We start from the raw sequence: 23037 nt of genomic DNA, 5'->3' as shown, positions 1-23037 counted from the left end.
TGACTACAGTCACCTAGTTGCAAAGCAGATTACTGAGGCCATAACAACTATGCTGGTGTTAGACATGCATTCAGTATCCGCCATTAGTGCAGTGGGATTTAGACAGTTGATTGAGGTACTGTGTCCCCGGTACCAAATCCCATCTAGATTCCACTTCACTAGACAAGCAATTCCCAGCCTGTATAAGGACATTAAAAAAAAGTGTCATTAGTGCCCTCAGAAGTGCAATTGTACCCACTGTCCATTTAACCACGGATATGTGGATGAGTGGAACAGGGCAAACTAAAGACTATATGACTGTGACAGCCCACTGGGTAGATGTATTGCCTTCTGCAGCACCAACAGCAGCAGCTCACAAATGCAAACTCATTCATGTCACGAACCGGTCTCTCACCTTTGCGGGTTCTGGGGTTCATCCGTTGCCAGTGCGGTTGCTCGCGGTGCTGTGTGCCCGTGTGGGGACACGGCGTGATCAATGGCACAGGTAATGCAGAGTCTGGGAACTGTGAGTGCGGGGACCAAATGGCCTAAGGCACTGCGGTGTGTCTGCTGTATAGGAGGTGGCCATGTTGGAGACCAAATAGCTAATACTGAGCACTTGTGAAAACACCTGTGGGCAGGTGTAAGCCAATCCCGTGCTTGTGCTGCCTTTAAGTAGGCTGGGATTATGTTACTCTGGGCCAGTGCTTTGTTGTATCATCGCTGTGCTCTAGCTCTGAGCTCTCTCCGTGCATTCCTGTGTGATTCCCGTGGTCCAGATATCGCCTCCGTTCCCAGAGGTCCGTCTGCAGCCTTCACTGCTGAAAGATCCACCGGCTCTCCGCTGTGCTGTCAGTTAATTGCACTCCTATTGGAAATAGTTGGATTCCCAGTGTCCTGCATGAGGTTACCTTGTCAGTCTGCCTATCATTCAAAGTCTGGAGGATCCTGTTTCTCTCAGCTGTTCGTTTGTTCAACTCTGCATTTAACCCATTCATCACCTTGTCTTCTACTACAGTTTCACAGTGATCTCCGGAATCCGCAAGTAACCCAATTCAGTACTTTATATTTGCTATGTTGTCATAACAAGGATAATTCTTCACAGTCTCTCAGTTAACTCTCAAAACTCCATTGCAAATCCTTACAGTTATCTCTTCATGTCTGCATTATCCAGTTAATCACATTCTGCAGTTCAGCATCAAAGCTTGTTTATATTTGCTATGTTGTCATAACAAGGATAATTCTTCACAGTCTCTCAGTTAACTCTCAAAACTCCATTGCAAATCCTTACAGTTATCTCTTCATGTCTGCATTATCCAGTTAATCACATTCTGCAGTTCAGCATCAAAGCTTGTTTATATTTGGACAATCCAACATTTATTCATCAGCTTGTTTTGCATATGTTTCCATGAACATTTCTTTTATTTATTTTTGAGTTTTCTCTTGCATATTATTCCTGCAATACTTCAGTATAATATGATGATTAACAACTTGTCAGTTAACTCTTTACTGAATTGTTATCTTGAATAAATATATGAAGCGGAACTTTCTTCGTCCTCCCTGCTTTCTTCATAGCCCAGCACCTACACCTGTGGTTGGTCCCGGGTTAACGGATTCACAAAAACACCCGGACCTGACAATTCAGAGGCAGGTTACGCTGTGTATCACCAGTTTCAGTAAAAGGCACACTGCTGACAACCTCTTAAAAAAAACTCAGGGAAATCATTGCACAATGGCTTACCCCACTTGGACTCTGCTTGGGATTTGTGATATCTGACAATGCCACCGATGTTGTGAGAGCATTATATCTGGGACAATTCCAACACTTCCCATGGTTTGCTCACACAATTGACAGGGGCATGCAGGTGATGATACAGTGGCTCACACAAAAGTTTTCTTGGTTGGGGCACCCTAGAGAAGCACTCCGAGTTAGATGGAATGTAAGTGTTAATCCACATATTTAGTCCTAGTACCTATTTAAAGTACTACAGACAGTTTGTGCACTGCCCGTTGCCAGCTTGTTTTGTGCGGGTCCAAACAAGCCAATAATTTCAGCCATAAGTGACAGTCCCTGTCGCTGAAAGTTAAACTGTGCATGTCCTGTTTAATATACAACATAATGGTGGGTTGGAGGGCCCAAGGACAATTCCATCTTGCACCTCTTTTCTTTGTATTATGTGCTTTTTGGAGCATTTTTTTGGCATAGTTTATAAACCTGATATCCTGTCTGCCACTGCAGTGCCACTCCTAGATGTGCCACATGTTTGTGCCGCCCACTTCTGTCACTTAGCTTAGTCATCCAGCTACCTTGGTGCAACCTTTTGGCCGAGACTGGATGAAAATAATATTTTGAGCTGTGAGGTGTTCAAAATAGAATGGAAATTAGTGGAAATGAATGTTATTGAGGTTAACACTGCTGTGAATTTAGTTATTTTTAAGATTTGAAAAAAAAAATTCAGATCCAAAACCAAAATCAAAACCCACAACGGTGATTTTGGCACAACTAATACAGATCCAAAACACGAAGGAGGTAAAGATCCAAAACCACAACACAAAACCGGAAAGATGGCTCGATGCACACACCTAGTGTGTGTGTGTATAAACACACACACACACACACACACACACACACACACACACACACACACACAACCACACACACACACACCATATTTATTATTCCTTTTTTTGAGGGGGGGGGGGGGCACCGAACTCCAACGTGACTCTGGATGACTAGGATAAACTTACGCCCCTGGCTGTAGGCTGTAAATTTGCTTTCGCTTGCCAGAAACATGCATACCTCCCAACATTTGGATCTTCTAAGTCGGGACTCCTGGGCGTGGCAAAGCCGCACGTTGCCGAAAAGGGGGCATGGCCTATTGAAAAGGGGGCATGGCCTCACGTGGGTGATGTGGTTGCTGGCCACGCCTCCAATTTCCGTCACAGTGGGGGCATGGCCAGCGCTCTGTGAGCTGCTGGCCATGCCCCCAGTCCCTTTGCCTCACCGGAATAGACGCTGTGCGCATGCGCACAGCGTCTATTCACCGCTGCTCTGCTCTGAACTGAGCAGAGCAGTGAGTGATAGGGAGCCTCCCAACTGCCGCCCTCCCACCGTGGGACACTGCAGCCCACGGGAGGGACAGCGGGACAGAACAAAAAAAACGGGACTGTCCCGTGAAAATCGGGACAGTTGGGAGGTATGTAACATGTTCCCTCCATCCTGTCCAGCATAAGGTGTGGAAAAAGCTAACATCTTAAAAACAGTGATAATATTTTACATGGTTCTTTCAAATTTAATCTGCATATAATAAAGCAACAATCCGGTATTTTAATATAAACTGAGCGAGTTCATGGACAATACTTGTGTGTCTATAGTAAGGAAAATATTCAGCTTCTATGCACATTTGAAGTTTGTTATATACATGTAGCCAGGTATATCCAGCTTGCAGTGCGGCCGCACGTACGCACGCATCGCCAGAACATACCAGGATGCAACTATTCGTACCTGGCGGTCACACCATGCATTCTGTATGGGTGGGTGCGTACGTACACATGGACACGCCCACACGCGGTTACAGTTTCAGCGATTGAATAGGTGTGATGCGGCTACATTGCTAGCTGGCTATACCTGGCTACATCTGTATATCTATCACCATTGCAGCTGGAGGGAGACACACTTGGCTCAGGACACATAGCTTGATAGTTTATAAAAAGCTACAGCCTACAGTTGGTTTAAGGAGCGTGGCACTCCCACTCCTGTGAGATTTCCTATAGTGACACTGTTATGCATTTGTAATTTTGATTATACTCCTGAAGAAGTCCCCCTCTAAGACCAAAATGATTAAGATTTCTGGTGCCGTATTTGCTTGCCATTCCTGAAGTCCCTGGGGTATATTTACTAAGATTCGTATTGCATTCGTTTTCAATCGATGTGTTGTTTTTTTTCTAAGTGGCAATTCGGGCATTTACAAAAGGTCAACTTCGGCAGTGTTTGTAGCATTTGTATTTTTTTGCACTGTCGCACACAGAAATACGAATGAATACACCATCGGTCAGATGCGCCAGTCAATTAATAGAACTCGGTGATTTATCAATGTTTCGTATTAGTAGGTTCGGCAGTAAAAAGCTTAAATGCGGCCGCACATCTATACGAATCGTATTTTTTTGCACTTTTCAAATAGAACTGCTTTTTCCTGGCGTGTTTCACACTTCACTACTCTACAATGTGTTTTTTTTTTGCCTCAACATACGTATTGCTGGTTTGGAATGTATTTTGTGTGTATTTGTGAATACCTGAAATGTTGTAAAATGCAATCACCATATTTTTCAAGATTGGAAAAAATGTTGAAAACACCAAAAAATTGTTAGACATGAACCTTATGTAAGAGGTGCGGCTGTGCGTGTGGTGGTGCCTGCTGCGTGCAGGTGTAGTTTCGGTACTCACCAGGCGCCGCTCTCTCTCACCTTCAGGTACCGGAACCTTCAACGGACCTGGCAAATCTTCCGTCGGACCCGGACACGATGACCTAGGAGGAAGGAGATTGCTGAGTGCTGTCCTCCTGACTGTGGACCGAAATGCCCTCCGGAGCCGAGGAAATAGTGCTTTCGGGCTAGGTGAGGGTCATCCCAGGCGTCCGCCTCAGAGCCCGAATTTCACCTATTGGCACTCTCGCACCAGGTGGAAATTCTACCTTGCACCGGCGTGCAAGGCTCACCGCTCGCCCTGAAGGAAGGGAGACAGATAGGGACGAACACAGAAGGAACACACAGACCGATGTTACTCACCGTCCTACGTCTTGTACTCCGATCTTCTCCACTTACAGGTCCCTGTAAGGAGGCAAAGAGAGAAACAGCCGTGCAGGGCCTAACTCTAACCTAGTGTGCATCCGCTACACTAGCTACATAACAAAGCCCTCAAACTGGCTCAAGTGTGGGTGGTGCAACACAAACTATGCACAAACTCTAAAACAAACAGACACTTTGCCCTGCACGGTAACAACAGACACATCAGAGTACATCATCAAACGGTGCGGTTCCTTTAGATCCCTACCTGCACTCTGGGGGGGTGGACGCCGCACAGCCTACCCACCTCCTGTACCTTCCCTTATGTGGGGCTCAGGCCAAGCGAGCCTGCCTACCTAAACACCCTGGGGTGGACTGGACCTAGTGCCCAGTGTCACCTTTATTCACCTTGGGGGGCACTTACTCACTGGGCCTAGCGCCCCCTGACTGCGCACAGGCCGGAGGCCTGACTTCACCCACGGGCCTAGTGCCCGCCTAACTCGTCACTCATGGGTGACCTGGGCCTGGTGCCCAGGGTCACCTTATATTACCCTACTTGGCCAAAGTACACTAGGGCCTAAAGCCCTCTAATATCCCCACAGGCCTATTGCCTGGATTGCCCCCGGGCCTAGTGCCCGCCTACTGTGCCGCTTAGGTGGCTTGGGCCTAACGCCCAAACCACCGACTGGGTATGTTGCCCCTTTTCTCTGGACCGGGCCACGGGCCGGGGGGGAACCCCGACTACGCGCAGCCTCGGACCCAGAGGAGCCGATCAAATATACCCACGGGCCGGGAGAGCCCGACTGAATGCCCACAGGCCGGAAGGGCCTGACTGTGCCCACGGGCCTAATGCCCGAACTCCCGGTGGTCTAGGGAGGAACGGGTACAGGGGCACCTGAGAAGGGCCTACCTGACCCGCTGGGAGAGGCACCAGGGGGGAGCTTCGTCAGCTCTCTTACTTTCCACCCCTGGTGACCTCTCCGGCGCTCTTTTTCAATCTTCGGCCGCTGGCCCGTCCTGGCCAGCGATGCCGCCGTCGCCTCGCAGCGTCCAGCCGCCGCTGGACATCTCCTTCGCCGAGCCTGGAGTCTTCTGGCCTCTTCCGCGGCCACCCGAGCTCTTCGGCGCTCATCCGCGCGCCCTCCGTCCTTGGCTCCCGCCCGGCGTCTCCTTCCTCCTTCGCACTCCCGCGCGCGGTCTTCTTTGGCTCCCGCCCGGCATCTGACGTCAGATGCCGGGGGCGGGGCCTGTGACGCGGCGAGCGCCGATTGGCTCGCCGCACCCGCTTCTGATTGGCCAGCGCCCCGTGAGCCGCGATTGGCTCGCGGACGGCGCCAGATTCATAAAACCGCGGGCGATGCTTCTGATTGGCGGCCAGAACGGCGCCAAGTTTAAAGCGCCGCCACCGCGCCGGTACCCACCGCTGACAGTCTGGTGCAGGGAAACATACGATCCCTGCACCAGACACCCGCCGCCGCACACCCAGCGCTGGGGACAGACAAGCTGCCCCAGCGCTGTCCACAGCCAGGAACTGCAGGGGATGCAGATCCCCTGCACCCTGCCGGTCCGATGTGCCCTGGGACACGGGACACATCTCCACATTTCTCCCCCCCTTTTTCCTTTGTAGTCCCTACAAAGGTCTCCACGACGTCCATCGTCCGCGGGTCAGGGAATTCCGAGGTCCCTCCAGCGAGGTTGTGTTCGAGGGTCCAGCCCGGACAGACCGTGACCCCACATCCTTCCACCTCCAGCTCCGGGTTCCTCTTCTTACCTCCTGACCTCCATCGGCAGATCCTCTGGGGGAGTGGCATCTCCTCGCGGTTGCTCGACGTTGGCCGCCAAGGGGAATCCTTCTCCACGGGGACAACAGTCACCCACTCTTGACCTCCCATGTCGTCTGTGGCATCGTCCCTGTCTTCAGGGTGTGGTACCGACCACCACCCAACAGCGGAATCCTCCGGGGCATCCGTTTCCTCCCGGGCAACAACCACCATCTGTCGCATCTCCTCGTGGGGCATCTCCAAAGGTCCCATGTCTTCCTCTGGAACGGGTCCTCCCACGGCATCACGATCCTCTCCCCGTACGTCCGTCCATTTCGGCACTTCCGGCAGGTCTTCTTGCTCCAGGACTACCTCCTCCTCTTCACGGAGGGCATTCAACTGGGAGCACGACTCCACCCGATCCAGCCAGTCGCTCTCGTCGGCGCTTCCGATGCCCGAGTCGTCCTCCATCTGCTCTTGGAGCGATTCGTCGGCGGACATCTCACCGTAGTCCGAGTCCTCCTCCACCGATACCTGGACTAGGGGATTATTTTCCTCCTCAGCGTACTTGGTCCCTTCCGCTGGCATCTTTACTTCTTCAGCGTACTCCTTCGCTTCCGCTGGCATCTTCACTTCCTCAGCGTACTTCTCTTCCGCTGGCATCTCTAGGTACCCAGGACACACCTGTTCCGCACGTCCTGGTCGTGGACGGTTCCATCGCGGGGATATTCCGGACGTCCCCGTCACTGAGTCTTCACGCTTTTCTTCGCAGCGTGGTCTCTTCACCTCCCAGTCGTACACCTCCGCCTTATGCGGGAAAGGATTCTGCCTTACTGGGGTCGCTTTCTTGGGACAGAGTAGGTCCGCGGCATCTTCCCAGGGGCACTCACTGGCCGCATGTCCTGGTCGCCGACACTTCCAACAAGGGAGGGCCACTGCCACCTTCTCCAAGACGGGTTCCTTGGCCACCTCCTTCACTGAGGGATCTTCACCCGTTGGTTCCGGCTCAGAGGAAATGGGCACCTGCGAACTACCTTCAAGCAGGGTCTTCCGCTCCATTTCCCTGGTTTCCTCCTCCCATCTCTGGGCACGACCATCCGCAATCATCCGGTCTTCATTCCACGGACAATCGGGAAGCGCATGTCCCCTCGCCTCGCAGAGCGCACACACGGGCTCTGCAGCCACCCGGTTCCGAAGTTGCTGACAAGACTCCGTCATCTGCTTCACTGTGGCCTTGTAGTCCGCCCTGTCTTCAGTCCATGGGCACTCCGGGAGTCTATGTCGGGGATCTCCACAGCTTTCACACTGGAAATCAACCTCATCTTGACTCCACTCTTCATCCCAGGGACAACGGTTATGCTCATGCCCGTAGTTTCCGCAGAGCAAACACCAGGACTCTTTCTTCGCTTGGCCCTTCTGACGTCTTCGGTCCGCTTCCTGGACCACCTTCTTTGGGGACGTCTCTCGCCAAGTACACTCGTCGGCAAAGTGCCCCGTTTGCCGACATTTCTTGCAGGGCATCACAGCGGCCTTCTTGCGCCCCTTCTCCCAGCGCTCTTCCTTTTCACGCTGGACCGACCGCTGCACCATCTTCAGGAGGTCTGCCCCAGACACCGTCACCCAGTCGCTCTGGTCCGCACACGTCCGGGGGTGAGTCTGTTCCGGAGCCGTCCACAGGGAGGTCTTCTTGGTGGCGTTCCACATCGTGTCCGTGATCCTGTATCCTTGATCCTGCCGACTACGCCAAAATGTAAGAGGTGCGGCTGTGCGTGTGGTGATGCCTGCTGCCGTGCAGGTGTAGTTTCGGTACTCACCAGGCGCCGCTCTCTCTCACCTTCAGGTACCGGAACCTTCAACGGACCTGGCAAATCTTCCGTCGGACCCGGACACGATGACCTAGGAGGAAGGAGATTGCTGAGTGCTGTCCTTCTGACTGTGTACCGAAACGCCCTCCGGAGCCGAGGAAAATAGTGCTTTCGGGCTAGGTGAGGGTCATCCCAGGCGTCCGCCTCAGAGCCCGAATTTCACCTATTGGCACTCTCGCACCAGGTGGAAATTCTACCTTGCACCGGCGTGCAAGGCTCACCGCTCGCCCTGAAGGAAGGGAGACAGATAGGGACGAACACAGAAGGAACACACAGACCGATGTTACTCACCGTTCTACGTCTTGTACTCCGATCTTCTCCACTTACAGGTCCCTGTAAGGAGGCAAAGAGAGAAACAGCCGTGCAGGGCCTAACTCAAACCTAGTGTGCATCCGCTACACTAGCTACATAACAAAGCCCTCAAACTGGCTCAAGTGTGGGTGGTGCAACACAAACTATGCACAAACTCTAACACAAACAGACACTTTGCCCTGCACGGTAACAACAGACACATCAGAGTACATCATCAAACGGTGCGGTTCCTTTAGATCCCTACCTGCACTCTGGGGGGGGGTGGACGCCGCACAGCCTACCCACCTCCTGTACCTTCCCTTATGTGGGGCTCAGGCCAAGCGAGCCTGCCTACCTAAACACCCTGGAGTGGACTGGACCTAGTGCCCAGTGCCACCTTTATTCACCTTGGGGGGCACTTACTCACTGGGCCTAGCGCCCCCTGACTGCGCACAGGCCGGAGGCCTGACTTCACCCACGGGCCTAGTGCCCGCCTAACTCGTCACTCATGGGTGACCTGGGCCTGGTGCCCAGGGTCACCTTATATTACCCTACTTGGCCAAAATACACTAGGGCCTAAAGCCCTCTAATATCCCCACAGGCCTATTGCCTGGATTGCCCCCGGGCCTAGTGCCCGCCTACTGCGCCGCTTAGGTGGCTTGGGCCTAACGCCCAAACCACCGACTGGGTATGTTGCCCCTTTTCTCCGGACCGGGCCACGGGCCGGGGGGGGAACCCCGACTACGCGCAGCCTCGGACCCAGAGGAGCCGATCAAATATACCCACGGGTCGGGAGGGCCCGACTGAATGCCCACAGGCCGGAAGGGCCTGACTGTGCCCACGGGCCTAATGCCCGAACACCCGGTGGTCTAGGGAGGAACGGGTACAGGGGCACCTGAGAAGGGCCTACCTGACCCGCTGGGAGAGGCACCAGGGGGGAGCTTCGTCAGCTCTCTTACTTTCCACCCCTGGTAACCTCTCCGGCGCTCTTTTTCAATCTTCGGCCGCTGGCCCGTCCTGGCCAGCGGCGCCGCCTCGCCGCGTCCAGCCGCCGCTGGACATCTCCTTCGCCGAGCCTGGAGTCTTCTGGCCTCTTCCGCGGCCACCCGAGCTCTTCGGTGCTCTTCCGCGCGCCCTCCGTCCTCGGCTCCCGCCCGGCGTCTCCTTCCTCCTTCGCGCTCCCGTGCGCAGTCTTCTTTGGCTCCCGCCCGGCGTCTGATGTCAGACGCCGGGGGCGGGGCCTGTGACGCGGCGAGCGCCGATTGGCTCGCCGCGCCCGTTTCTGATTGGCCAGTGCCCCGCGAGCCGCGATTGGCTCGCGGACGGCGCCGGATTCAAAAAACCGCGGGCGACGCTTCTGATTGGCGGCCAGAACGGCGCCAAGTTTAAAGCGCCGCCGCGCCGCTACCCTCCGCTGACAGCCTGGTGCAGGGAAACATCCGATCCCTGCACCAGACACCCGCCGCCGCACACCCAGCGCTGGGGACAGACAAGCTGCCCCAGCGCTGTCCATAGCCAGGAACTGCAGGGGATGCAGATCCCCTGCACCCTGCCGGTCCGATGTGCCCTGGGACACGGGGCACATCTCCACACTTACATAGCATTTATGCTTCACTCATGGTCAAATGCAAATGAGGCCTAAAGAAGAAATGTCTAAGGTAGTAAAAATCATCAAACATAATTCAAAGAAAAAATAGTCAAGTTTTTTGGTCAATAAACATCACCTGTGCTGCATCAGTACTGATTGTCACATAATTACCACCATGCATATTGTAATACTTAACTGTTGTTATTATTATGTTCACCTAGCAAATACACACAACACACGTTTTGTTAATGATTGCTTTACTTGTGCTTTTGCCTTCAAAATGTATAACTGTGAATGTTTTAAAATCACCTCGAAAGAAAAACAAATAAACAATATCAACCAAGGCAAATTATTATTCCTTGTGACTCTTTTCAGTGGCTGTCCCCTTTCCACTGGAGTGCCTCCGAGTTCTTAGCAGACTGTCTGGGTGGTGACGTGACAGGAGTCACTATGGGGGTTGTTGTTGTTGAGCTCGAGCTTGTGTGGGTCCATTGATGTGTCAAATGCATTGTTAGATTTGTAAGAGTCAAGTTTAAGTCTCTTGTTGCTGACGTTTAAGTCTCCATCATTCGGACCACGTTGTCTTGGGTTGTTTGTGTGGCCGTAAAAAGCTGCAAGTAGCCTTGATGGAGCCTATGATTATGTCGATCAGTCTATTGTTGTCTGCCCTCATGAGTTCCACTGTGTTGGCCACTCTTGTTAGCTCCATCGTTTGCCTGCTGCTGGTTCTGCATAGGCGTGGTATGTGATGGGCTACACTTGCAGTGGACTGTGTTTGTTGTCGTAAGCAGTCCAAATTATTGCTCTGCATGCTGGCCCAGCTGGCCCAAAAAGCTTGTTCTTGTGCCTGTGGTGTTTGGGGGGTTGGGCTTGTCAGTGGGTCAGGTGTGTGTGGAGTGGGAGGTGTTGCAAAGTGAGCGGTAGTTTGATCATATGAGATCTTATCCGATGAGGTAGGCTGTCCCACTTGGAAAGGATTAACCTCTGCAGAGGGCGAGAATGAAATTGAGCCTACTCTACCATGTCGAATGCTGACACCATCAGGCCAAGTACTTGCATCGCCGAGTGTATCAACACTCTGGGGTGACAAAGGAAACATCTTATCCTGTCTTGAAGTCTTAGTACTTTTTCTGGAGACAGAAACAGTCATTGACTGTGTGTGTCCAGGAATGCCCCTGGGTGCACCATGCTCTGAGCTGGGACCAGTGAGGATTTCTTCCAATTGATGAGCCACCGTGGGCTTGTAGGAAGCTTACTGTCAGTTGTAGATGACTGAGGAGGACATTGTGCCAGAATCAGCAAGTCGTCCAGATACGGCAGGATCCTGACTCCCTGGCAATGGAGATCGGCCGTCATTACGGCCATGACCTTGGTGAAGATCCGAGGAGCCATATCCAGTCCAAATGGCAGAGCCTGGAACTGATAGTGGAGGTTGTCAATAACAAACCTCAGATACTGCTGATGCGACATGGCAGTAGGTATATGCAGGTACGAATCCTGTATATCCAGGGATACCTTATGGTCTCCTGTGCTCTATTGCCCTGGTGGTCTAGTGGGGTCCCTGCTCAGTGACAGTGTCCACGTCAGCTCCGCGACTCGTCTCCCTAGGTCGCGGACGAAATGCGATTTAATGGTGGGTCCCGCCTGCGGAACCCTCTTACCTCCTCTCCGTAGCAGCCACGCGAACCAGGAGAGTGATTGCGACCATGTGCCACCGTGAGTACCTGGGAACAGGCCGTGGGAGTATGCGACACCGCTTGGGAGGTGATGGAGCTGCAGCGTTGAAGTGTCACCATGACATACAGCACTGACAGACCAGTTTTGAAGACATTTTCTGTCAGAAATAGCTTTTTCAGGGCTGCCCAGTGCAGCCCGCCTGTTAAGTGACCTGCTGCTGCAGACACCAACTGAAACTGAGCTCAGAGTGCCTGGAGGTGGGGTTACAGAGGAGGCCCCAATGCATCCTGGGACAGCCTAAAGCTTTACCCTGTTGGTGCCTCTGGATCCCTGTGGAAACCAATGTAACCTGCTGCAAAAGCTTAAATTCCATCCAGCTAAACCAAGTAGAAACAAAATTAGAGTGCTTCTCTAGGACGCCCAAACCAAAAAAACTTTTGTTTGAGCCACTGTGTTATCTCCTGTTGTACTTTACCTAAAAGAGGAATATGATTGAGGGCCACAGTCATATGAAGACTTTTACGGATAAGTATTCCTAAATACTTGATGTGGTAGGGATGTCAGGTAAACGGTAAGGATGTAGCTAGAGTTGAAACAGTTTCCACTGAGGTGGTAACATTCAATGGATTTTGTATAACTGATTTTAAAATTAGACAAATAACCAAAAATGGCCAAATTCCTCCATGAGGTTTGGCAAAGAGATTGTGGGGTCAGTAAAAAAAATATCAGGTTATCAGAAAAAAGAGCCGAGCGGTGATACCTCACTCCAACTCTCAACCAAGTGATGTTTGGATTGCCTCTAATCGCTCTCGCCAAGGCCTCCAAATACAATACAACTGCCGCAGTGTCACCTCCATAAAGCCCCAATCCACTCGATCGAAGGTCTTTTCAGCATCAGTAGAGAGAAGCATCATCAGGACATTCGTACTCTGAGCATGGGCTTTCAAGGCAATCACTTTGGTAGTGTTATCCCTACATTTTTACTATGACTTTAATGGGGTTTGGTACAAAATCCTTGCAGTTACTATACCAACCATTTAAATGCCAGCAGCTGTATACTGACGATCAAGATCCCGACTGCGCCACCTCTCCCACAGCCTAACCCGAACTGTCCCCTTCTGCAGACTAACCCTAACTGTCCCACACCCCTGCAGCCTAGCACTAACCCTCCCCCAGTGCCTAACCCCAGTACTTACCGTCAGGATTTTGACCATCAGGATTCCGCTGTCAGTAGATCTGCTGGGATCCTGACTGCATCCCCTTTAATGAACTTGCTATAACATTATATATCCACACACTAGGCGATATGTCGTCCGACGGCGGATCGGACCGACATATCGTTTACATCTGCCAGTGTGCATGCACTATTGCATGCTCCTGTGGGTTCAGTATGAGTTACCGATGGACGAGATGCCGGTGGTCAGTATACCGACACCTGCATCCCGTCCATCAGAATCCTGACAGCTCCCCATTTAGCCCCCTAACTCTCCCCTTTTCCCTACCCCAACCCTCCCCGGTGGTACCTAACCCTAACCCGGTCTGCTTGGTGCCTAACCCTATCCCTACCATCCCCGCTGGCTAAACCTAACCCTCCCCGCTTGGTGCCTAACCCTAACCTCCCCTTCTATGTGCCTAACCCTAACCATCCCTCCCCGGTCCCTAACCCTCCCGTGCCTGCTCCCTAAACCTAACCCCCCTTCTGCTGCCTAAACCTAACACCCCCCCGCCCCCACCCGCAGCAGGACAGCTGCGCGTCCCGCTGTCAGGACAATTGAGATGCCGGTTGTCTGTATTTTGACGCCGGTTTCCCAGTATTTTGTTTCCTCCCTCAGGATCCTGGCGTCGGTATACAGACCGCCGGTTACCGTTTGTCGGAAAGCTAACTGCTTCCTACTCCTGCGCTTCATTTGTCACATCTTCTGATCAGTCTGCAACGCAGAACGATCCGAAGATATCATCATGGATACAATGCTCCTGGACGTGACCGCGGAACGATATAGTGCTTGATTGTGCGCTATATCGTTCAGGGTGTACGGCCGACTGCATATCTCTCAACTTTAGAAGATATGGGACCTGGCGCACCGAAAAAAGAAGTGGAGTCTCAGATAAAGGGGCATGGCCTTGCTTCACAATCCACCGTTACCTCCCTGGGCAGCTCCCAGCTCACTTCCCCACCCCACACTGTTAGATGCTGTGCACATGCACACGGCATCTATTCAGTGATCATCAGAGAGCAGCGGTGATCACAGGCTCTCCCAACCTGGACCCCACCGCCCGTGGGACCATGCGTCCCGCGGGTGTTGCAGAGTCCGAATATCGGACTGTCCCGCTGGAATTGGGACAGTTGGGAGGTATGCGACTGATATATTGTTCCATCGGTCGTGCCTTTGTCTACGATCCGTAATCGTCTAGTTTGTACTCAACTCTACTCTTTCCCATCAGATTGTAAGCTCTGACAAATAGATGATAGAAAATCTTTGTTATTGGGTTATAAGGTTAAATAGGCCAAATAGCTGTATATCTATAATGCTGCCAATGGGGGACATCATGTGGTAAGGGTAGATGTTAGATTCAAGTGGCCTAAAGGACCTATGACATCAGAGGGACATGTACTAAGCTAGGGGTGGGCAAAATACGGCCCGCGGGCCGGATGCGGCCCGCAAACCGATCCTGACCGGCCCACTGCTTCCCACCAGCATGCAATGACAAGCGGCCCGACTGACTGAGCTGCTTGTCATTGCTCTGCAGTACTCCAAGCTGCCGATGTCTGTCGCCCCTGCTGCTGCTGCACGGCGCCTGACACACTCATCCTCCTCCTCCCGCCTCCAGAGTCCCCACTGACAAAGGCAGCGATCAGACGAAAAGGAGGCGGAGCTATGCGGAGACGATGGGCGGGGCTACGCAGGACTTTAGGGGCGGAGCTACATGGGACATAAGTCACTGCTACAGATCCATCCTTCCTGCCACTGCCAGCCAGACACAGATCAGTAAGTTAATGGAAAAAAAAGTGAGGGAAAGAAAGTGTATTTGTGTGTGTGTGTGTGTGTGTGTGTGTGTGTATATATGAGGGAGTGTGTGTGTATATGAGAGAGTGTGTGTGTGTGGATATGTTTGTGTGTGCGGGCAGTGGCGTCAGACTGTATTTAGGTTAGGGGGGAGATCTTTAACGCTTGCTGTACCAACCCCCCCCCCCCCCTCCCCTGGATTCTTTCACCATGTCACCCCCCATGTTCTGTCACTAAGTCACCCCCCCGTGTTGTTACCGTGTCACCTCCCGTGTTCTGTCACCGTGTCCTGTCACCCCCGTGTTCTGTCACCGTGACACCCCCCCACGTTCTGTTACTGTGTCACCCCCGTGTTCTGCCACTGAGTCAGCCCCCCCATGTTCTGTCATGGTGTCACCCCCCCCCCGTGTTCTGTCACTGTGTCACCCCCGTGTTCTGTCACTAAGTCACCCCGCCGTGTTGTCACTGTGTCACCCCCTGTGTTCTGTCACTGTGTCACCCCCCTGTGTTCTGTCACTGTGTCACCCCCCCCGTGTTCTGTCACTGTGTCACCTCCCCCGTGTTCTGTCACTGTCACCCCCCCCCGTGTTCTGTCACTGTGTCACCCCCCCGTGTTCTGTCACTGTCACCCCCCCAGCGTTCTGTCACTGTGTCACCCCCCCGCGTTCTGTCACTGTCACCCCCCCACGTTCTGTCACCGTGTCACCCCCCCCCCCGTGTTCTGTCACCGTGTCATACCCTGTGTTCCATCACCGTGTCCCACCCCCGTGTTCTGTCACTGTGTCACACCTTTCCCCAGGGGCCATAAGACACTGGATAATTTGCTTGCTGTGCAATGATTATCCCAAATAAAATGTTAATGTGTAAAAGGGGACTCTACCTGCCGTAATGTGTAAAAGGGGGCTCTACCTTCCGTAATGTGTAAAAGGGGGCTCTACCTGCTGTAATGTGTAAAAGAGAGCTCTACCTGGCGTAATGTGTGACAGGGGCTCTACCTGGAGTAATGTGTGTAAGTGGCGCTACTGTGTGGCGTAATTTGAATAATGAAGACTATTGTGCAGCCTAAAATGAATTTGTATTATTTTTCGGCCACACCCCTTCCCCATGAAGCCACGTCCCTATATTTTTGGCACATAGGGGAGCTGCTATTTTGTGTGCGGCCCTCGAAAACTGACAGGAAAGTGTAAAGTGGCCCCTCAGCTGAAATAATTGCCCACCCCTGTACTAAGCAGTGATAACAGTGGAGAAGTCAGTGAGCCAGTGGAGAAGCTGCCCATGGCAACCAATCAGCTGCTCTGTATACTTTTATAGTATGCAAATTATAAATGTTACATCAATGCTGATTGGTTGCTCCACTGACTCACTTCTTCACTTTTATCACTGCTTAGTACATGTCCCCCTAAAGCTCCTATAGATCAAAAGCGCTAATCTTCGAAAGGTTCGGCCAGAGAGCAGCTTCCACGTGCAAAGCATCAAGCAGTTGCAAAAATATAAATATATAGAAAGGACCTAGGCACGTTAGGTTTCACTTAAAATAATAATTATTTAAAATAATTGCATTTTTGGCAAATAGCGTTATTATTTTGTTCTAATTTTATGTCCTGCCCAACCAAAAAGATGGCTGGTAAGCCGCTTAGTCATAGTCAGTGGCGACACTTTTCGAGGCTCTGGAGGCAGCAGCGTGGGGCAGCAGCGGTGGGCGGGAACAAGGCGCGGGACACTTCCTAGGAGACGCGGTTACCTGAGTAACGCGGGCAAACAGGACAAGAGCCGGTGATTGCGGAGATTGGCGCGGTTTCCGTGCTGTATGCGATAGCAGCGATGATGGTAAAAAGGAAAACGCTATGATTTATATAAGGATGTGTTTGTTGCTATGGCAGCGTGTGCGTGTTATTGTTGGAATATATTTTTTCCATGGAGGGATCTAGCACAGTCGTATGTAACATACTTGTGTCTATATAACGTAATGTACATATTACATAATGTGCATGCAATATAATCCAGGGCCATTCCTGAGCGAGTGCTGTATGCATGCATGCTTAAGACTATCACACTTGCTGCTCTGCTCTCCCTGCCATGACATGCTGATGGTTGGTTAGAGGTAAGCATTGTCAGGGAAAATGTTAAAAGTTAAGACTGTTCCAGGACATAGGGATAGCTGGCCGGTTTGCCAATAGCACAGTATCCATTATGTGACCTGTATGATTTCCACTTAAACTATTTTTCTTACACAGAGACAGCAGGTCCTGTAAAGATCAGTGTTATGCATTACACTCTGCTGCTTAGGAGACAGGATTTTATTTGTTGAATACCGCTAACAACGCTGGAGACCTGTATGATACCGAGCAGTGATAGGTAACCTGACACACTTTGGGTGTGTATTTTACAGCCCTTTTACCTTTAAAAGAGCCACATGTTACAATTATTCTCAGTATACAGTTAAATTAATGCATTTAATCAAAGAATTACACTGCAAGCTATAATAAACAGATAACATAACACCAAGGAAGAGCAGGGGGCTGCAGTACCAGCTTGGCGGCTGTGATGGCTAGACGACTGGGTCAGAGCGTCTTCAAAATGGAAGGTCTTGTGGGGCTATCGGCACCCAGGACTTATTATTGTGCATGGGGAGTGAAAGCTAAACTGGCTGGTCCTATCCCGCAGAAGAGCTTCTGTGTCACAGATTGCTGAAAAAGTTAATGCTGGCTATGAGAGAAAGATGTCAGAACTCAGTGTATCACAGCTGGTTGCATAACTGCAAATCAGTCAGAGTGCCCTTGTCCACCACTGAAAATGCCTACAATGGGCACATGAGCGTCAGTTCTAGACTATGGAGCAGTGGAAGAAGGTGGCCTGGTGTGATCAATCACGTTTTCTTTAATATTTTGTGGATACCTGGGTGTGTGTGTTCATCATTTATTTACCTGGGGAAGAGCTGTCACCAGGGTGAGGCAAGCCGGTGGAGGCCAGTGACGTGTGGTGAAGTGAATGGGGATGGGTCTGAATGCTGGCAGCCTGTCTCACTCCCTACTCACTGTAACTCTCCCCTCACTACACCAAGCTACAGTGTCCATTGAGTCTCCTACCTGCATCCCTGTGTCTTCTCTTACTGCTGCTGACTGTGCTCTGACTACAGTGCACTTCCTGGTCACATGACACATCCAAGTGTCCGTCAGTGCACAAGACACACCCTCATACTCAGAGGCATGCCTATATTTGCTCCTTTCTGTGCAGCGTTACTGTCCGTGGTGTGGCCCCACTCCCAGCTCTGCAAAGCAATGTCTGACTGTAGAACCGAGGCTGTTGTTGCCTCATCTCTCTGCAGCTCCAGGGATCACAAAGCTGGGGAGTCCTAGCTATGAAAAAATGTCTATGTTGTAAATATCTTCTTTGTATTATTCTAATAATTTCTATATAAAATCTCAGGAGATTTAGAGGAAGTATGGATGGTGAGGCTGTGCCTATCCTACTGCACGTCCCTGGCGGAGGCAGTGTGATGCTTTAGGCAACGTTCTGCTTGGAAACCTTGGGTCCTGGCATTCGTGTGGAAGTTAGTTTGAGACGTTCCACCTACCTAAACATTGTTGTAGACCAAGTACATCCTTCATGGCAACGGTTTTATTTGATGGCAGTGGCCTCTTTCAGTAGTATAATGTATCCTGCCACACTGCAAACAATGTTCAGGAATAGTTTGAGGAACAGGACAAATAGATCAAGCTGTTGATTTGGCATCCAAATTTCCCAGATCTCATTCCGATTGAGCATCTGTGGGATGTGTTGTAAACACAAGTCCAAGCCATGGAGACCCACCACGCAATTGGCAGGACTTGAAAGGTCTGCAGCTAATGTCTGTGTGCCAGATCCCACAAGACACCTTTAGAAGTCTTGTGGAGTCCATACCTCGACAGGTCAGAGCTGTTTTGGCAGCATGAGGGGAGCCTACACAATATTATACAGGTGATTTTAATATTATGGCTGACTAGTGTGTAGCCATTAAAATTGCATGATTAAGGGGGGCGTGGCCTAGCGGGAATGGAGTGAAGTCGTGCTTTTCAGAGCTTCCTCCACTACACCTTCATTACACCCCCGATACGAGCTCTATTTTGCCCCAGCCCCGTCCATCAGGCACCTTTGTATCGCCGGGGACCCACCTGTCCTGTTTCCTGAGCGCCGCGGAGCCGGGGGACAGATTTATCTGTCCCTGCGGGTTGCGGCCTAGAGTGCTGTGGAAGACGGGGCCTCGATTCTCCTCTGCACCCGGGACTTGGGCTCCGGAGCGCGGCGGATTCCGTGACGAGGAGACGTGATCGCGGGTCTTACCCGCTCGAGCTCGCAACCTGACTCCAGCCCTGAACCTCCATGGGTGGCCGCCCCTGTGCCCGCGGGGTCTGGAGCGCCTGGTGTGCAGTGGTGAGTGACGGAGCCTGCCGCCGAGAGCTGTGGCGGCCATCTTAAGTACCATCGTCCTGCACTAGCTCTGCTGGCAGCTGCAAGCCTGTGAGAGCTGGGTCGGAGGCTGGACCCTGACTGCCCTCCAGGCTTTATTATTCTTATTGGTATACATAGCCCCTTAGCCTAGTGTGGCTGTATGAATACAAAGTAGTGCTCTTAAACCATCAGTTATCTGGGGGCGTGGCCTGGCTGTAGCTGAGTGAAGAAGTGCTGCACCAGAGCCCCTGGCTCTATTGTGATTCACCCCCTTCTGCAGCCTCCTGTGCCCACGGGTTTTCCTCTGGCCCCTTGAGACTTGGAGGCCACGGATTAGGGTTTCTATACCTAGCTGCTGAGGTGGGGTGTGAGGCTCAGAGGGTTGACTACTAGCCCCCCCTCCTGCCTACTGCTGCTGTCGCCTGAGGCGGCATATGACTGCTGTTCACCCTCCCTTTTCCTGCATTGGACACAGGGGACTGTCCCCTAGCCGTCGCCAGCTGAGAGGGCCCGGGGGGAGGTGTGGCCGCCCACACGGAATCTGTCGTCAGGGCTGCAGCTGCGGCGCTACAGCAAGAGATTGCAAGCTCTCCATAATGTGAGTGTTTGTCCTATGCTTCCACCGCCACTCATGTTTGCCTATTCGACATGTCCCTGACCTAATGTGACTGAGTATACCTGTTTCACGTTTCACCTTTGACCGGACCCGGCGGAGTTTAGGCGCTCGTTCACTCTCTACTGCCTCCATCTCTACTGATGAACGATGCCTCCCAAAAAGAACAAAGACCCAGCGCCCTCCAAAATCTCCTTTCCCCCTCCGAAACCTCTCCAAATCTCCCCTCTACAAAGCATCCCCCCCCCGCCCACTGTGCCAGTCCCTGTGCTGCCGACTGGTCTGCCATCCAGGCTCACGGTCTCTGGAGTTGATTGCGATTCTGATGCACCCCTGACTGTGAAATCTCTTTGCCAGACTCTCTCCGCCTATAAATCGGAATTTTCTAAGGACCTGACCTCGGCTGTTTGTGAGGTCAAAACTGAGCTGGTGGCAATTGGGGACAGGACCGACCACTTGGAACGTAAGGTGGAAGAACTGGTCGCCTCCCATGACGAGCTGATCACCTCCCACGATCGTCAACAACAGGAGATGGACCAATTCCTGTCTAAGTTAGCTGACATGGAGGACAGATCTCGATGGAACAACATTAAGATCAGGGGCATCCCTGATTCTGTCTCTAATTCTGAACTCGAGCCCTATGTCATCGCCCTCTTCAGGAAGCTCCTCCCCACCGCGGATACCGCAGAGCTCCTGATTGACCGTATCCACCGCCTCCCTCGACAACGCACCGTTTCCTCTGACCTCCCTAAAGATACCCTCCTCCATGTACATTTCTTTACAGTCAAAGAGCGCATCATGAGAGCTGCCAGAGAATCCAAGAATTCAGATACCCTAGGCGGCCTTCAAATATTCCAGGATTTCTCTGCTGCCACCATTGCGAAGAGGCGTGCCCTTACACCTATTACTCTGGCGCTCAGATCCCACGATATCCACTACCACTGGGGATTTCCGGTCAAACTGATTGTTTCCTATGAGGGCTCTACTTACATCATCTCCTCCCTCGATGCAGGAGTCAAGTTGCTCTTGGATTGGGACATTACTGTTCAGAAGTCATCTGCTCTATCCCGTCCGTCCTCAATTCGACAGGAACGGTCTAACACCTGAGCCATCTGGTCACAGCACCGGGTCTCTCACCGTTCCTTTCTGATTCTGACTCTGTGAACCTATAGACTTCTTCCCCCCTGCCGTGAGGGGAAGTCGTTAGCACTTGTTGTACCCGTTTTGCGCTATGTTATTTCTCTGACGTCCTAGTGGATGCTGGGAACTCCGTAAGGACCACAGGGAATAGCGGCTCCGCAGGAGACTGGGCACAACTAAGAAAGATTTAGGACTACCTGGTGTGCACTGGCTCCTCCCTCTATGCCCCTCCTCCAGACCTCAGTTAGAATTTTGTGCCCGGCCGAGCTGGATGCACATTAGGGGCTCTCCTGAGCTTCTAGAAAAGAAAGTATAATTAGGTTTTTTATTTTCAGTGAGATCTGCTGGCAACAGACTCACTGCTACGAGGGACTGAGGGGAGAAGAAGCGAACCTACCTGCTTGCAGCTAGCTTGGGCTTCTTAGGCTACTGGACACCATTAGCTCCAGAGGGATCGAACACAGGCCCAGCCTCGGTCGTCCGGTCCCGGAGCCGCGCCGCCGTCCCCCTTGCAGAGCCAGAAGCAAGAAGACGTTCCTGGAAATCGGCGGCAGAAGACTTCGGTCTTCATTAAGGTAGCGCACAGCACTGCAGCTGTGCGCCATTGCTCCCCATGCACACCACACACTCCGGTCACTGATGGGTGCAGGGCGCTGGGGGGGGGCGCCCTGGGCTGCAATAAGAGTACCTTACTTGGCAAATTACCACATAATATAGTCATTAAGACTATATATGTGTAAAATCCCCTGCCATAACTTCCATAAAAAAGCGGGAGAAGTCTGCCGAAAAAGGGGCGGAGCTATCTCCCTCAGCACACTGGCGCCATTTTCCCTCACAGCTCCGCTGGAAGGACGCTCCCCAGGCTCTCCCCTGCAGTTTCCAGACTCCATAGGGTAGAAAAAGAGAGGGGGGGCACTAATTTTAGGCGCAATCTGTGTAATATTGGCAGCTATAGGGGAAAAATCACTGTGTGTAGTGTGAATCCCTGCATTATATAGCGCTCTGGTGTGTGCTGGCATACTCTCTCTCTGTCTCCCCAAAGGACTTTGTGGGGTCCTGTCCTCAGTCAGAGCATTCCCTGTGTGTGTGCGGTGTGTCGGTACGGCTGTGTCGACATGTTTGATGAGGAAGCTTATGTGGAGGCGGAGCAGGTGCCGATAAATGTGATGTCACCCCCTGCGGGGTCGACACCTGAATGGATGGACATGTGGAAGGAATTACGTGACAGTGTCAACTCCTTACATAAAAGGTTTGACGACATAACAGATGTGGGACAGCCGACTTCTCAGCTCGTGCCTGCCCAGGCGTCTCAAAAGCCATCAGGGGCTCTAAAATGCCCGCTACCTCAGATGGCAGACACAGATGTCGACACGGATACTGACTCCAGTGTCGACGATGATGAGACTAGTGTACATTCCAATAGAGCCACCCGTTACATGATTACGGCAATGAAACATGTGTTGCACATTTCTGATATTACCCCAGGTACCACAAAAAAGGGTATTATGTTTGGGGAGAAAAAACTACCAGTGGTTTTTCCCCCTTCGGATGAATTAAATGAAGTATGTGAAGAAGCGTGGGCTTCCCCCGATAAGAAACTGGTAATTTCTAAAAAGTTACGAATGGCGTACCCTTTCCCGCCAGAGGATAGGTCACGTTGGGAGACATCCCCTAGGGTGGATAAAGCGCTCACACGCCTGTCAAAGAAGGTGGCACTACCGTCTCCGGACACGGCCGCCCTAAAGGAACCTGCTGATAGGAAGCAGGAGGCTATCCTGAAGTCTGTATATACACACGCAGGAATTATACTGAGACCGGCTATTGCTTCAGCATGGATGTGCAGTGCTGCAGCTGCGTGGTCCGATTCCCTGTCGGAAAACATTGATACCCTAGACAGGGACACTATATT

The 23037-nt window shown here is 51.9% G+C and overlaps 2 protein-coding genes across 4 annotated transcripts in view; both read left to right on the top strand.

The window, feature by feature from the left end:
• Positions 1-23037, top strand: part of ZNF280D (zinc finger protein 280D) — a 629515-nt gene that overhangs the window by 359088 nt on the left and 247390 nt on the right. The window lies entirely within an intron of this gene.
• The window catches only part of MNS1 (meiosis specific nuclear structural 1), a 77142-nt gene continuing 70755 nt past the window's right edge, over positions 16651-23037 (top strand). The window contains exons 1-2 of one of the 3 annotated variants that reach the window (XM_063926150.1): positions 16652-16774; positions 17182-17302. Coding sequence is in view for 2 of the 3 variants with exons in the window: in XM_063926151.1 (XP_063782221.1) it covers positions 16769-16774 (6 nt within the window). In the remaining variant the exon portion in view is untranslated. Of the gene's footprint in view, positions 16775-17181; positions 17303-23037 lie in introns of all 3 variants that reach the window. The other 2 variants (XM_063926151.1, XM_063926149.1) reach the window with 2 other exon arrangements.

Source organism: Pseudophryne corroboree, chromosome 6 (genome assembly GCF_028390025.1).
Source record: "Pseudophryne corroboree isolate aPseCor3 chromosome 6, aPseCor3.hap2, whole genome shotgun sequence".
NCBI lineage: Eukaryota > Metazoa > Chordata > Amphibia > Anura > Myobatrachidae > Pseudophryne > Pseudophryne corroboree.
The sequence above is the reverse complement of the archived record's forward strand: the minus strand, read 5'-3'. Positions and strand labels throughout refer to the sequence as shown.